At 54.0% G+C, this 13,238-nt stretch overlaps 5 protein-coding genes across 5 annotated transcripts; 1 reads left to right on the top strand and 4 right to left on the bottom strand.

The window, feature by feature from the left end:
* Positions 1–641: 641 nt before the first annotated feature.
* BDW74DRAFT_109628 (uncharacterized protein) lies at positions 642–2,505 on the top strand. The gene is made up of 3 exons (XM_073721745.1): positions 642–1,164; positions 1,220–1,320; positions 1,386–2,505. Exons 1-3 carry the CDS (start codon positions 702–704, stop codon positions 2,298–2,300), a joined length of 1,479 nt encoding a protein of 492 aa, XP_073578275.1. The 5' UTR covers positions 642–701; the 3' UTR covers positions 2,301–2,505.
* On the bottom strand, positions 2,486–4,437 carry BDW74DRAFT_183656 (uncharacterized protein; the record flags this gene model as incomplete). The annotated part of the gene is made up of 5 exons (XM_073730575.1): positions 2,486–2,530; positions 2,599–3,070; positions 3,139–3,827; positions 3,875–3,975; positions 4,023–4,437. The coding sequence occupies 5 exons, from the start codon at positions 4,435–4,437 to the stop codon at positions 2,486–2,488; spliced, it is 1,722 nt and encodes a 573-aa protein (XP_073578276.1).
* Positions 4,438–6,073: 1,636 nt separating this feature from the next.
* Positions 6,074–7,786, bottom strand: BDW74DRAFT_109642 (polysaccharide lyase family 1 protein). The gene is made up of 3 exons (XM_073721746.1): positions 6,882–7,786; positions 6,640–6,808; positions 6,074–6,579 (listed from the first exon to the last, which is right to left on the bottom strand). Exons 1-3 carry the CDS (start codon positions 7,413–7,415, stop codon positions 6,164–6,166), a joined length of 1,119 nt encoding a protein of 372 aa, XP_073578277.1. The 5' UTR covers positions 7,416–7,786; the 3' UTR covers positions 6,074–6,163.
* A 1,253-nt stretch (positions 7,787–9,039) lies between these two features.
* BDW74DRAFT_183658 (uncharacterized protein) lies at positions 9,040–9,375 on the bottom strand (the record flags this gene model as incomplete). The annotated part of the gene is made up of 1 exon (XM_073730576.1): positions 9,040–9,375. The coding sequence occupies one exon, from the start codon at positions 9,373–9,375 to the stop codon at positions 9,040–9,042; it is 336 nt and encodes a 111-aa protein (XP_073578278.1).
* A 1,842-nt stretch (positions 9,376–11,217) lies between these two features.
* On the bottom strand, positions 11,218–12,915 carry BDW74DRAFT_109659 (uncharacterized protein). Its single transcript, XM_073721747.1, has 2 exons — positions 11,943–12,915; positions 11,218–11,881 (listed from the first exon to the last, which is right to left on the bottom strand). The coding sequence occupies exons 1-2, from the start codon at positions 12,543–12,545 to the stop codon at positions 11,288–11,290; spliced, it is 1,197 nt and encodes a 398-aa protein (XP_073578279.1). The 5' UTR covers positions 12,546–12,915; the 3' UTR covers positions 11,218–11,287.
* Between the last annotated feature and the right edge of the window lie 323 nt (positions 12,916–13,238).

Genomic DNA, 13,238 nt, shown 5'->3' on the forward strand with positions numbered 1-13,238 from the left:
AGATGCGGCAGATCGGAACTGAATGCGCTCGCCATCAACTTGGCAGTGACAGCAAAGACCCCACAGTGGAATTGCTCCGCTGCGGGGAAATCCGGGGTAGATGCCCTACGTCGCTACATCCACAGCTCCTGACCACGGATCAATCCATGTCAATCATACGATACGGAAGCTGGAACGCAAGTCTTAGAGGTCAGTATAAAGCTGTTCTCCTGGCCTTGCTCTGCGCTGTTGATCGAACCTCAGTCCAGGCTATCAACCACCATGTCCATACACAACATCGCTGATCACTGCCCTAAGCCTTCCTTCCTTCTTGCTTTCGAGAAGCCAACGCCCCCGACGGGTCTTTATTCTATTGGCCACATTATGCTTCCTCCAGCGCATCCCTAACTGACCACGAACTACCTTACTCGCTAACGGTCAGTCGCTGTGACTCGTGCGACATCAGTTCTCGCCCCCGCACGCCATCCAGTCATGTTTCTAATGCGGGAATCTGCCTCTAAACGCGGAATCCGGCTATGACAGCGGAAATGGCGATCTTAGCTTGTGGTCTGGATTGTCTTACCCTACCCTACGCTCAAAGCATGAAATGAATATGGAGCAGTATAAAACCAATCAAACATGCTGGACATACCCAAGCTTATATTCATTCCACTACTTCGCCGATGGTCCCCTGAGACTCGTTAAACGGAGCAAGTTACACAATGACCACCGACGAAAAGGAGGAGATCCCCTCCCATCTCGAGATGATCTCAGACCTCAGATCCGGCTCATCAACCCAAATCGACCTCCCCATAGACCCAGCCCTTGAACGGCGCGTCGTCCGCAAATGCGACCTGCACGTCGTCCCCATCCTAACCGTTCTCTTTTTATTCGCCTTCCTCGACCGAATCAACATCGGAAACGCCCGACTACTCGGTCTAGAAGCTGATCTCGGCATGGAAGGCCACCAGTACAACGTCGCCCTGTTCGTGTTCTTCATCCCGTATATACTGTTCGAGGTACCCAGCAATATGATTCTCAAGAAGATCAAGCCCAGCTGGTGGCTTAGCGGGATTATGGCGGGCTGGGGCGTCGTCACGGTTTGCCAGGGGGTCACTGGGAGTTTTGAAGGGCTTGTTGCTTGTAGGGTGCTTATTGGGGCTTTGGAGGCGGGGTTTATGCCTGGTTCGTTCTCGCCACAGTATTATTCTTCCCTGCGTGAGGATGCTAACTAGGGCAGGGAGCGTCTACCTGATCAGCATGTACTACCGCCGCCACGAGCTCCAATGGCGGCTGAACTTCTTCTTCAGCGCGAGTATCTTCGCAGGCGCAGTTAGCGGTGTATGCCTTGTCTTCCCATTATCCGCTCCCAATACCTCCGAGAATTCCATACTGATAAAACGCAGTTCCTCGCCTACGCCATCGCCAACATGGAAGACATAGGCGGATACAAAGCCTGGCGCTGGATCTTCATCCTCGAAGGCCTCGCCACAATCCTTCTCGCAATCACCGCAAAATTCCTCATCGTCGACTGGCCCGAATCAGCCACCTTCCTATCCCCAGACGAAAAAACATGCCTCCTCCGCCGGCTGTCCGAAGACCAAGGCGATGCGCAGATGTCGCGGCTCGATAAAACCGCCATGAAACGCACCTTCTCCGACCCCAAGATCTACCTCGGTCCCATCATGTACTTCGGGATTGTCAATACGGGGTATGCGGTCTCGTTCTTTACGCCTACCATACTGCAGCAGTTGGGGTGGACGGCGATCCGCGCGCAGGTTATGTCGATTCCGATCTATGCCGTTGCGATGGTTACTACCCTCTCCGCGGCGTGGCTGAGTGATCGGCTGAAGCATCGGTATGGGTTTACGCTTGCGGGGGTTCTGATTGCGACGGTGGGGTATGTGCTGCTTCTTTCGCAGTCTTCTATCCCCGTTGGGGCGCGGTACTTTGCGCTCTTTGCCATCACGGGAGGCGGGTATCTGACGCAGCCGATATTGATGGGCTGGCTGAGCAATAATATGGCGGGGCACTACAAGCAGTCCATTGCCTCGGCGATGCAGATCGGGTTTGGGAATTGCGGCGGGCTAGTTGCGAGTAATGTGTTCTTTGATAGTGAGAAGCCCGGGTTTCGGACGGGGTTTGGGGTCAGTTTGGGTATGACCTGGGTCTGTGGGGTTTCTTGTGCGGTGTTTCTGGCGTACCTGGTTAGAGAGAATCGGGCGAGGGCGAGGGGGAAGAGGGATTGGAGGTTTGGGCTCGAAGAGGAAGAGCGGATGAACTTGGGTGATGATTATCCCACTTTTAGGTTTACTTATTAGAGTACATGGAGCAAGCTGCTATTGGGGGTTATGTCTTTCTCTTAGGTAGATGTCTGCTACTATCCACATCCTCGCCGCTGCGCATTTCGACGGACAGGCATAAATACGATTGCCTTGGCTATCCCCTTCCTTGGATTTTCGAAACCAAAGTATTTGGGCTGAGATGGCACCTCCTTTTGGCGTACCTAAGCCGACTGAACCAGAGGATTCGGAACCCTAAACTCGATATTCTGCATACCCAAACCGTCAGCTCAACAATGCCAGGGCTTGGAGAGAGGGTCGGACGGTGGAAACATACCGATCGATAAACTCCCTGAATAAGCATCTGCAGGAACGACTTCATGACCACGGTCTCATCACAAAAATATCCCACAAGCCTCCTCGCAATCTCGTTACTCCTATCTAACTCCGCCAAAACGTCCAGCAATTCTTCCTGCACAACCGCCCACCCGCCATGACTCTCAAGCCTGAGCCCATAAAGCAAGCTTGGGGCATGGCATTGGAGTAGAGTATGACTCGCAATGTTCCACACGGAGTCCAGCTTCTCAGTCAAAGTCAGAGAGCCCTCGATTTCCCAGTCGAGGTTGAACCCCTGCGCTGCCAGGGTTGGTTTGTGGAACTTTACGCCGCCAAAGTCGCGGATCGCAAAGCCTTTTATCTCCCCGCTAGACTTGTCAAGGCGCACGACGATATTTTGTGCGTGTGCTTCAAGTGCTATGCCGTGGTAGACGAGTGGGTGCAAGGTTAGGGCTAAGAGGCGGCGAATGTAGCTTTTTAGAATTATTGTCAGTATATACCTCTCAGGCATGAATATATAGGTATTAAGACACCTGCTTACATCCTGAACCATTTTTTCCTTTCCTCCACACTGTCCAGACCGAATAGCCGCTCCGGATACGTCTTACCATCGGCCGGGTGTGGTTCCATCAGTGCTGCGGCCACTATTAACGTTTCGTTGTTTGCTCTAGCACGTGGCTCCAAGTCTTCTCTTAGGACGCAACTTAGATGCTTCGCGGCATTGAAGTCATCCTGGAATCCCGCAACAGCAGCCACTTCTCTGAAGATCCAGAGGTCCGTTGGGAGGACCTGTTCAAGGAGTTCGGAGATAAAGTGACCCTGCCCTGTCGTCCACGGCGTTATCGTCCGCACTGCAGAAGTGATCTGACAGGCGAGGGAGAGCTTCATGTGGTAGGAGAAGTCTAGCTCAGGGTTGATAGATACGGTGCGCATGGATGCTTGGGCAGTTGCGATGGGCGGTACTTCCGTGTGCACAGAGGCATTTGGGAAGCGCTGTCGGATGGAGGGAAGCTGCTGAGCTAGGCAAGGAACAACCATGACATTCGGGTCCTCTGGCTTGGAGATAGAGAGCTTCTCTAGGAGCGGTTGGAGCGTTGACTCGAAGGGACCTGACACGCGCAGATCGGTGCGTGGGATTGAGATAAAGACGAGGGAGGGGGTCAGCATTGAAGGGATGTTCTCGGGCAGTACAGGCTTGTTTGGGGGGATGGCCCAGCAGAGCCTATGAAACTATGCTTCTTAATGAGAATCCAAGTAGAAGATAAGAAGTGACGTACCGGATGAGTCTGATGTCCAAATACCAGGGATTGCTCCCAGTCAATCATGGAGGACTCCAAAGAAAGGAAGGGCCTAAACGGGCTCATTTCCAGCCACTTCTCTGCGACTCGTCAGTCTCCCTATGCCTCGTATGGACCGGCTACAAACCTTGAAACAAGGCCGTGTTCTTCAATTGTTCGGCCATAGTGTTGAGGAAGGTGCCCTCAGTAACATGCAAGAGCCAAGGGCAGATGAAGCGGAAGACGGCGCCCGGCTCCAGCTCTTCTCCTTCTCCTGCATCCTTATTACAGAGAAGAACCGGCGGTGCCAGGCACTCAGGACGAAGAATGGGAACAACACGAGCGTCTTCAGTGCGGATCAACGTATCAGCACGGAGATGCACCCGGATCGTTCTTTCCTTGCCCCGAGCTTCCCGGTTCTGGGCGCTGCTTAAGACGATCTGCTGAGGGGGGGTGCTCGTAGTTGTGGCAACCGCGAACCCCTCGTTCACCAGCTGGGCAAGAAGCCGCTTGGTCGTTTCGAAGCGCGCAAGGTCTTTGATGCTGGAGTTGGTCACAATCATGACGGGCGACTACCAAGCATAGAAGGAGGTAGGCCGGATCAATGGGACAAATACAGGAGGAGCTGCCCAGGCAAACGCATTATCGTACCTGAGCAACTGCTCCTACTTATATTGACCACGTTGCAGGAATATTCTTAGTCGATGCAGCTTCGTCATATGTGCTATGGGCTGCATACCTGCATGTCCCTGCATGTCCCTGCAGACGACAGCTCAAGTTCGCTGAAAACACTCCGTCTTACTCCGGTACGGAGTTCTATTGTTGTTCGATGACGTTGAGGCAGTAACCTGGTCGCTGCGAAATTATAGAAACCGACGGATTGGTACCTGGGTAACAGGTCAACTCCTGTATTTGGTGCAAGAAGAGAGAGATTTGGAGAAAAGCGGAGGGTGAAATGCCCAAGCAGTGTTGAGACCAGTCGAACACCTGATCAAGGCCAAGGCTACAATAGCTAAGGAGTGTTGTCATGGAGCTGCAGGCGAGCTGGGATCATCCTGGTCGCACAATCGGCCATGGACCTGCCTAATCCAGTCGTCAGAATGGCTTCTTCATGACGTACAATCCCTATATGTCCCAAGACTCGAAGCGCTCAACAAAAGGCTGACAGCAGTCGCGTAGGTTTACCCGTCCTACTCCGGCATCGAGTCTCCCGTCTCCATTTATTTAAATCACGAAGGTGGGTACCACTTATAATCCATAGTCCACGCCACGAGCCTTGTTTTCCGCCAGATCGGGCAGTTGGCACTTAGAGAGAGAGGGCGAGGCTCTTTCCAAGACTCCAAGCGGTCACAGTCGCTTCCATCATGCATGGTCTCTAAGCCGCATATGGGGATGTCCGCAATTCGTTGCTATGATCCCACGCTGACTAGGGTGCTGACTTGCACTGGGTATGATTTGCAGCCGCTTGGTCTCTCAGACCCGTCACATCACAGTTCTTAGCTTGATCTGGCGCTGTGCATGGTAGTCTAGTGGTGTCCCGTCAGCCTCGCGGGAGGGAAGAGGCTCCTGTGAGCCAGTGGCGTGCGGGTGTTCCAATATGGCCTTATTGGATACTTCCATGGAGTCTGGAAAGAAAGCTGGACGGTTGAATGAAGTTGAAAATGAGTCGGCTGCTTGTGAAATGGTTAATGAAGGAGATAAATAATCCAGCGAGCGATGGCATACCTTTCGATGCGAGCTGGAGTAGGTGCAGGTGGAAGCCAAAAGCTATAAGTTGGATCTGACCTCGGGAGGATAAAGCGCCTTCCAAGTCGGGCCTTCCTAGTTGGGCACTGCGCCTGCGCAGGGCGCGCGAACGATGACACCTGCCAACGGCCACATGTTGGGACGGTGGGCAGACGACGGGTCAAGGCCCCAGCGCAAGCAAGAGTTGCCCTCCGGGATGAGACGGACCCTGTACTTAGACTAGATAACTTAGGATAGAGGACGCTTCTCCTGGCGGCGGCACGCCCCCATACCCCAAGGGAGGTCTGGAGCGGGTGGCGAACGCCTCTCGATCCCCGGGGCGTTAAAATACTACTACTACTACTTCCTAGTTGGGCCTCTCGAGTTGGACTGTGAGGGGTAGAATAAATCAAAGAGTTCGCTAGCAGGCTGTCACAGACTATGCGAGCTAAATCTCTATTAAGACCGATAAGGTAGCCATTTAATAAAGCTAAAGTCCAGTGCATGCATTACTACCGTTCTGCGCTCATCTCCTCTTAACCTAATGCATCAAATACATTCAACTTACAGCGTATTACCAGCAGAACTAGGAACCGACGTCTCAATCTCACTCGCCTCCTGACACTCGGCAATAGTCAAGTCCGCCCAATCACCCAACCAGCTCACATCCGTGTAGGCCGTGTAATCCCCGCCATCATTAGTATAGATGCTGCTCGCACAGTCGCGGCCAATGTAGCTCGCACAAGCATCATTGCCCGTCCCATCCGCAGACGACAGGAACATGTCGCCGGCCTCCCAGGTCGACGACGAGATCACGGAAGTCACGTCCTGCCAGACGTTTCCTTCGAAGAGGCCTTGTCCCTGCTCGTTGCCTTCGATGGCGTGCCCGTTGTTGTCGGACCAGACGTTGTTGCAGGCGTGGAACTTTGTGCTCCCGCTTAGGGCGGGGGCGCGGCCGGAGGTTTTGTACAGGTAGTTTCCTAAGCACAAAGAAGTTAGTGGGGGTTGGGGAAATAGAGGAGGGGTAAAGGGGGAGGTACCCTTGAAGGTGATCTGGTCGTCTTCGCCGACGAGCTCCATGCCCCAGTATTGGTATCCGTCGCAGCTGGTGGAGTAGGTGGTTTCGCCGTTGAGGAAGTTGTTGGAGAGGGTGACGGCGCTGTTGGCGTTGTAGCCGAAGACGTAGTGGACGCGGCCGATGAGCTCGGTCTATTTCATCAGTCAGCTGGTCTGAGCACACCTCCAATACTGCCTTATTAAGGTAAACGGAAAGCCGGCATACCTCAACATGATCAATCCAAATGTTACTCGAGCCATCGAACGTCAACGCATCACCACCCCACACATACTCGGGGTTCAGGTCGGTGATCTTGATGTTTTGAACAATAATATTGCTGACGTTGTCCGTGAAGCTCAGACCCTTGCCTTTAATAACACCATCGCTCCCAACACCCAGCAGCGTCTTGTCCGACGCCACGGGGATGGGAGTCTTACCGGCCGCATCGTAGGTAGCGGTGGTGCTGGGGCTGTCGCCGCAGTCGTCCTGCAGGATCAACTGGCAACCTTCTCCCGTACCCCACGAGTAGCATGCAGTGCCGGTCGCCTGGGTGCCGGTGAAGTCGTAGGTCTTGGTGAGGACAATGACCTGCTCGCCCTCGCTGGAGAGGAGGTCTTCGAGCTCGGCCTCGTCGGCAGGGTAGACGGGGGTTGCGCTGCCACCGCCGGTAACGCCGGACGCGAAACCTTCGGCGGATCCGGAGACGGACTGTGCGGTGGCGTAGGCTGCCGATGCCAGGATGGGGAGGAGGTACTTCATGGTTGAGGCGGCTCGGCTTGGTGATTGGGAGTGTATGGAGGAGAGCGATGGTCAAATCAAGTTTTGGGACATGATCGAGAGGTTTATATAGACGAGCTGGGACATCATCGCACGTCCGAGACCAGGTCCACATACTTCCGAATGTCGAGTGTTCGTATCAAGGTCAAACTTCCAGCGTCTCAAGTCTTCAGCGTCAACGGTTCCCCACAGTGGAGCTGTCAGTGTCAGGGCTAGGACCGCCGCCCGGTGTGCCTGGCAGAGCTTCCGGGGCTACTATTTTAGGGATGCAACGTACCCCGCGAGGGGTTTTGCCTCGGCTGATAGGGGCGTTGCATTGTTGCGAACAGTGCTCCAGAACGAAGCTTTGTTATTCGACCTGCTCATTAGCTAATCGGATGTTCGGGCAATCTAATCGAGACGTCCACGTTGCCGATCTCCAGGAAAATCAAGCTTTGGTTGGCTTGCCCAGTCGTCTAAGGCGTTCGTCGACCTCGCTCTCGTATAATTCTTCAGGAACGGAGTTCGTCGCTGGTTCTTTCGCTGTCAGCGTGTTGCGTATTATTGATGTGATCGACACTCTCCTGGGCGCAAAACGGACATACATCCGGTGCTACCCTGTAGCTGAGCGCGTATAGATTAAGCAAATGCAGATCAGTCAGATAGCATGAGTCAGGTACAAGTTCAAGTGTGGCCAAAAAAAGATCTGATTAGTCGTATGAATAAGCACCATTGGGGAAACAAACTATCTAAACGGTCCAAGTATCCTAAACTCCAAGCACCTTGCCAGAACCAAGTATGAACATATGGGTATTCGCATGCAAAAACAAGAAATAATATCCACTAACAAGAACACGCTGCGAGCGCTAGTTGCGATGACCTTGGCAGGCAACAGTCTGTCCATGGTTGCAGTCATCGCCGCATATATATCCGCAGGAGCTTGCACCATATGAGTCCGCATTAACATTTCGCAGAAGTGAGCAGACGTCACTGATTGACCTTCAACTTTCTCAGTTGTCTGCGTGATGACAAGCAAGTATTGCTGCTCATGCTGATTCTTCGAACTGACGAGCTCCTCTCATGGTTCAATGAGTCGACTGGCTGTATTCTCTGCTGTGCTAAGTGATCGAAACCAGGTGGCGTTAAACAACCACGACTAGGACGAGTATTCGGGCATGTCAAGGTCAATCTCGGCAAAGAGCATTCACAAAATATCGCTCAGAGACCGAGTGTTCGGCTAAAAACAGCGACATCCTGCAGTCGGAGAATAAGATACACCTGCTGACACCGGATAGATACTTCGTAACTGCAGGCAGCTGCAGACAGCCTTGACTTGCATGCTTGGCGAGCGCCAACACAGTACACGAAGCATTCACGCCAAGAAGCATTCGCAAGCAAATGACGTATCGAGCATCGACATTCGCAAGGGCCTAGAGGTGCCATGTCACAGTCACATACCGATGTGTGGAATGCAGGATGGTCGACAGCGAAAACACGACAATCGGACTGAGCCTGACCACGAATTGTCGACGCCTCGTCGGTCCGGTTCGGGATACGAGACAAGTCACAAGGAGCCGGGGAGTATACGCCGCAGCGGGGAGAATGCAGCCAAGCAGAAGATCCCCCATCAATACAACCGCTCCAACCAAGCAACTACCTGCACCTCATTACTATGGCGATTCGGATAGCAAGCCTCGTTGAACTCCTGGTGCGTGACGAAGGTGTCCATATTTCGCTCGGTCAGGGGAACCTTGCACAGGTTCTTCTGGCGCAGGAGCTCCCGTTCGGCGCGCGCAGTGGGCGTCAGCTTCGCAAAGGTGTTTCGTATCCGGCGGATGCCACCAGGGAAATGGAGGTGGTGGGTTATTCGAGGCGGACCGAACGGCGTGTCGACTTTCCAGGGGCCCTCGGAGGTAATGGAGCGGGCGCTTTTCTTGCGTTGCGTCGTGCGGAAGCGGGCCATGGTTGCTGGGGAACAGAAGTTGGGTTAGGTGAGGCGTCGGGGATGCATGGTAGAGAGGGGAGAAAAACGATCGAGGAAACACGAGGGGGTAGATAGGGGGTCTATATACATACCTGGCCGGACAGGGAACTCGCTGCCACTGGGGAGCTGGAGACACAGCTGGGGGCCTGGACTGGGAGCGACAGCGGCGGCGGGTGCGGGGCGTTTGGTGGAGAGACTGGGACTGGCCGAGAATAGCTTCATCAGGAATGAGAAACACGGGGGTTGCACTACCATCTTGGCATGATGTGTAGTACGCTGACGGATCAGCGATCCTCTTCCTGATGGCGATCTGAGCGAGCCCCTTGTCTTTAGCCTGTGTCGTTTGACTACTGTCTAGATACTTATGAAAAGAAAAGTCCGAGGAGATTTGAGAGAACGCGCAGAAAGCGTGACCCACCGACTGACATCATTGACAGCCGAGAGCGGACTTGACTCCCACCATTCTCGGATATCGGCATCGTCGACTCGCAGTCTCTACAACCGTTCCATCAGCTTGTCAGTTCCTACATCGTATTCTTGAGAACAGTGATCGCATCAGCTTATTCCCAACAAGAAAACACATCAGTGGATCACTTTGCTTGGCTGTAGATCCAGTTCCCCCACGCCCAGCCTGCGCCTCCTATTTCCGTCTCTACAGGGTCTCCGCAGTACGGAGTACAAAATGATGACTTGTAGTACACAACAGAATACAAAGCATGACTTCTTCCTAACTTGACCGACGCATAAAGACAGTGCGCATCTGAGCATCATCCCAGGCACACTTTATGTGCCGCGATGAGCGCAGTTAAAATCCTCCTCCAATCAAGCCGCAGTGCCTGCAGGTTGGAACCCAGGTGCACAACCCGAGTCCTTGGCGAGGCATACTCCCCGTGCGCTTGGGCTCAGTTACCTAGCAGTGAGCACGGAGCTGCGGCACGATCGTCGCCACAGATCGAGCCGGGGTCTTTTCGTCTTCTAAGTTCCAGGGCTGGTCCGGTCTGTTTCCATGTCAGGGTTCATTGTTCAGACTACCAGGTGTACCGATGCAACGGCGTAAGCTCGGGATGTCCGCCACCCTTCCATAAAAGTTCTACGGACTTCTTCGTAGTTGGTACCATATCCATGGATACAAAAATCGCAAGTCAACCCCAACTCGCCGAGTTCTCGGGTTGGCATTTGGTCCGGACCAGGCGATGACTGTCGTGACTCGTGCCAGCTCTGCTGTGCAGTTCTGCTCCTGCTGCCATACTACTGGCATGGTACATCAGACGCTGCCAAAATTATCCACATGTCCACGAGACCTGGCTAGACCCCAGAGCTAGTATGTACTCCGTTAGATAGCGCACAGACGCCATCGTGCCCTGGCCACCTTCCTGCGGGATCACATCTGTATACGCGTCCCCAGGCTGGGCTTGCCCAGATCTCGAGCGGCAAAACCGTTGGGACGGCGATGCGGGGTACACTTCTCACCACTTACTATGGAGTAGTGCTCATGGATCTAGGCACGCTTCTAAGCATGGACCACTAGGTGCCGTCGCCATATATTGCAATGTACCAGGCACGGGGCCATCTTCAATAAAGTCACGGCGATGCCGTTGCTACAAAGTAGTATGCCCTGTGTCTACAAAATACCTCTAGAACAAACCAGAAACTCAGCGAAGACTCCATATACAATGATTTGGGTGCCAGTAGCTGTGTATTGTTACTATCGTGCAGTCCGACAGATACTTGCAAAAGGACACATGCTATAAAAGAACCAGGTAACGCCACTCATTATTCATAGTTCAAGCACAGATAAGAGATGAAAAAACAGCCATTCAAACAACCACCAGAACGCCTCGCTTTTGAGTTGCCAATGGAATGACAACGTCTATCAAAAATATTCAATACTTCACGAGATCAACAGGTCCATCACGCTCATCCTCTTCCTCTGCTGCTCGGGCAACCTATACCTCTCGCCCTCACGAGAGCCAGAAACAGAAGATCCCGTCGACGCCGACCCACCACGTCCAGAGTCAATCGAGCCCCTCGGATCCCGATTCAGCATGAGCAGTGCAGCTGACGCCTCATGGTCCATATCCGCCGAAGAGGCATTCGAAAATCGCGGCTGAATAGCCGGCGAGATTGTAGTAGACGGCAGCGCCCATGTATGTGTATGTGTATGTTCGTTTGTGCGAACGGGGCCCAGCGCAGGACTGGGGAGAATAGACGGTGGGATCTCGGACAAGGGGACTGCACTGGTTGAGGGGATGCGGCTGCGGGGCGAGTACATCGGCGACGTGCTGGCTATACTGGTGCCCTCGGGGTGTACCTCGGGTGACACTGAAGCGGAGTATGTGCTGCCTTGCAGGTCGCCGAGAAACTCGGGGGATGTGGGTGAGAGGGGGGCCGTGGGGAGGGATGGAGGTGGTGCTGGTTTGTGGTCGCCGGGGACCTTGAGGTCTTGGATGCATTTCTCGAGGTAGTTGACGTAGTCGATGCTAGCCTGGTACAATGTCAGAATGCTTGAGGGATGATTGGCTAATGAATTCCAGTAAGGTACGAACCTGAAGAATTGCAAGTTTATGCATCTCCTGTCCTCGACAAGCAGGAATCATATTCTTCAACGTCGAAAACTCCTCGTTCATCTTTGACCTCCGCCGACGCTCAATCAAACTGTGTGCCGTCTTTCTCGCAATCTTGCGTCCCGCTGCGCTGGTAGCACTCGGCTGTTTCTTCTTGGAGCCCCCCTGTGCAGTGCCATTGGCGGCAGCAGCTTTTGTGTTTCCTTTCGACGCAGATTTCGCAGACGATGCAGCCGGCTTCGGCGAGCTCTCGGTCTTTGGCTTCATCTGGATGATCTTGCGAGTGCGAGTAGGGGGCGGCGGCAGATCTAGATCCTCGAGTGGCCTCTTGAGGCCGGCCTGCGGCGGTGGATTCGTCGTGCGGCTCGTTGTAGGGTCGAGACGTGGGGACGTCGGGGACGCAGGGAAGAACACCGATGGGTCCGACTTGGACGACTTTCGACTTGCGGTTGCAGCATCCATCTTCGCCGGGCTGAGGGCCGCAGGGGGGAGTGCAAAAACGTCTGCGCCGTCCACCATTATCTGGTCTTTGATGATAAGCTCTCCAGACATGCCGGGCGTGGGAGGTAGACGAGTGCGTGACATGGTCTGTGAAGACAATGATGTCTGGAGTCTTAGGTGCGGAGTGATGCGCGGAGAGACACTGGCACTGGGACAAAGCTAGAGTGGGACAAGACGGCGGGTTCAGTCTGTAGTACAGTCTGGCCTTAAGAAGCTCAAACAGAACGGGGTATTAAAGAAATAGGTCAAGAGAGGATATCGTTCCTTGCACCCGAGCAGGCATGCGATCCAATCTATACTCCCGGCAGCACGCTGAACCGTGTGGCAACGTCGTGAGAAAACGGCGCAGCAGCCATGGTACGCAGACGGTAATAAGAGCAGATCGCGGGCCTTGGGGAACGAAAATTGGGGGGATCGACGGCCATGATGGTGGGTTTCAGGGAGCTCTTGCAAGTGAGAAGGTCTGTTGGTGTCGCGTGCTTGGGACTGCCCACGCGGTACCAGGCTTGCCCCTGATTGGCCCGTCCCAGCAGCCCAGGCGAAGCACGAGACCGCCTGCCCTCGGCCAACTCGTCGATGCTCTGCCTGCTCGTGCTTCGGTGCCCTGTTCTTACGGGTTGGTCTGGCCTTGTCCCTTGCTTCCGATCCTCTTGTCGGCTGCGGGGGTTATCTACTCCTAGTGTCGGCGGCAGGGAGAAAACGGAACCCCAGGAGCATGCTGATGAAAGGCTGTCGGTGATTGGTATACCTGATGGCTCCTTCACATGGCTTTACTGA

The sequence above is a fragment of the Aspergillus multicolor genome (assembly GCF_047715735.1).
Source record: "Aspergillus multicolor strain CBS 133.54 unplaced genomic scaffold BDW74scaffold_48, whole genome shotgun sequence".
NCBI lineage: Eukaryota > Fungi > Ascomycota > Eurotiomycetes > Eurotiales > Aspergillaceae > Aspergillus > Aspergillus multicolor.

What these genes read in the sequence shown, in the direction of transcription:
- BDW74DRAFT_109642 (XM_073721746.1), bottom strand. Translation starts at nt 7,415, where the DNA reads ATGAAGTACCTCCTCCCCATCCTGGCATCGGCAGCCTACGCCACCGCA. An exon ending in TTTGGATTGATCATGTTGAG is followed by an intron (nt 6,809 to 6,881) that starts GTATGCCGGCTT and finishes CTGATGAAATAG; the next exon opens with ACCGAGCTCATCGGCCGCGT. An exon ending in CGACCAGATCACCTTCAAGG is followed by an intron (nt 6,580 to 6,639) that starts GTACCTCCCCCT and finishes CTTTGTGCTTAG; the next exon opens with GAAACTACCTGTACAAAACC.
- BDW74DRAFT_109659 (XM_073721747.1), bottom strand. Translation starts at nt 12,545, where the DNA reads ATGTCACGCACTCGTCTACCTCCCACGCCCGGCATGTCTGGAGAGCTT. An exon ending in ATAAACTTGCAATTCTTCAG is followed by an intron (nt 11,882 to 11,942) that starts GTTCGTACCTTA and finishes ACATTGTACCAG; the next exon opens with GCTAGCATCGACTACGTCAA.
- BDW74DRAFT_109628 (XM_073721745.1), top strand. Translation starts at nt 702, where the DNA reads ATGACCACCGACGAAAAGGAGGAGATCCCCTCCCATCTCGAGATGATC. An exon ending in GGAGGCGGGGTTTATGCCTG is followed by an intron (nt 1,165 to 1,219) that starts GTTCGTTCTCGC and finishes TAACTAGGGCAG; the next exon opens with GGAGCGTCTACCTGATCAGC. An exon ending in TCGCAGGCGCAGTTAGCGGT is followed by an intron (nt 1,321 to 1,385) that starts GTATGCCTTGTC and finishes GATAAAACGCAG; the next exon opens with TTCCTCGCCTACGCCATCGC.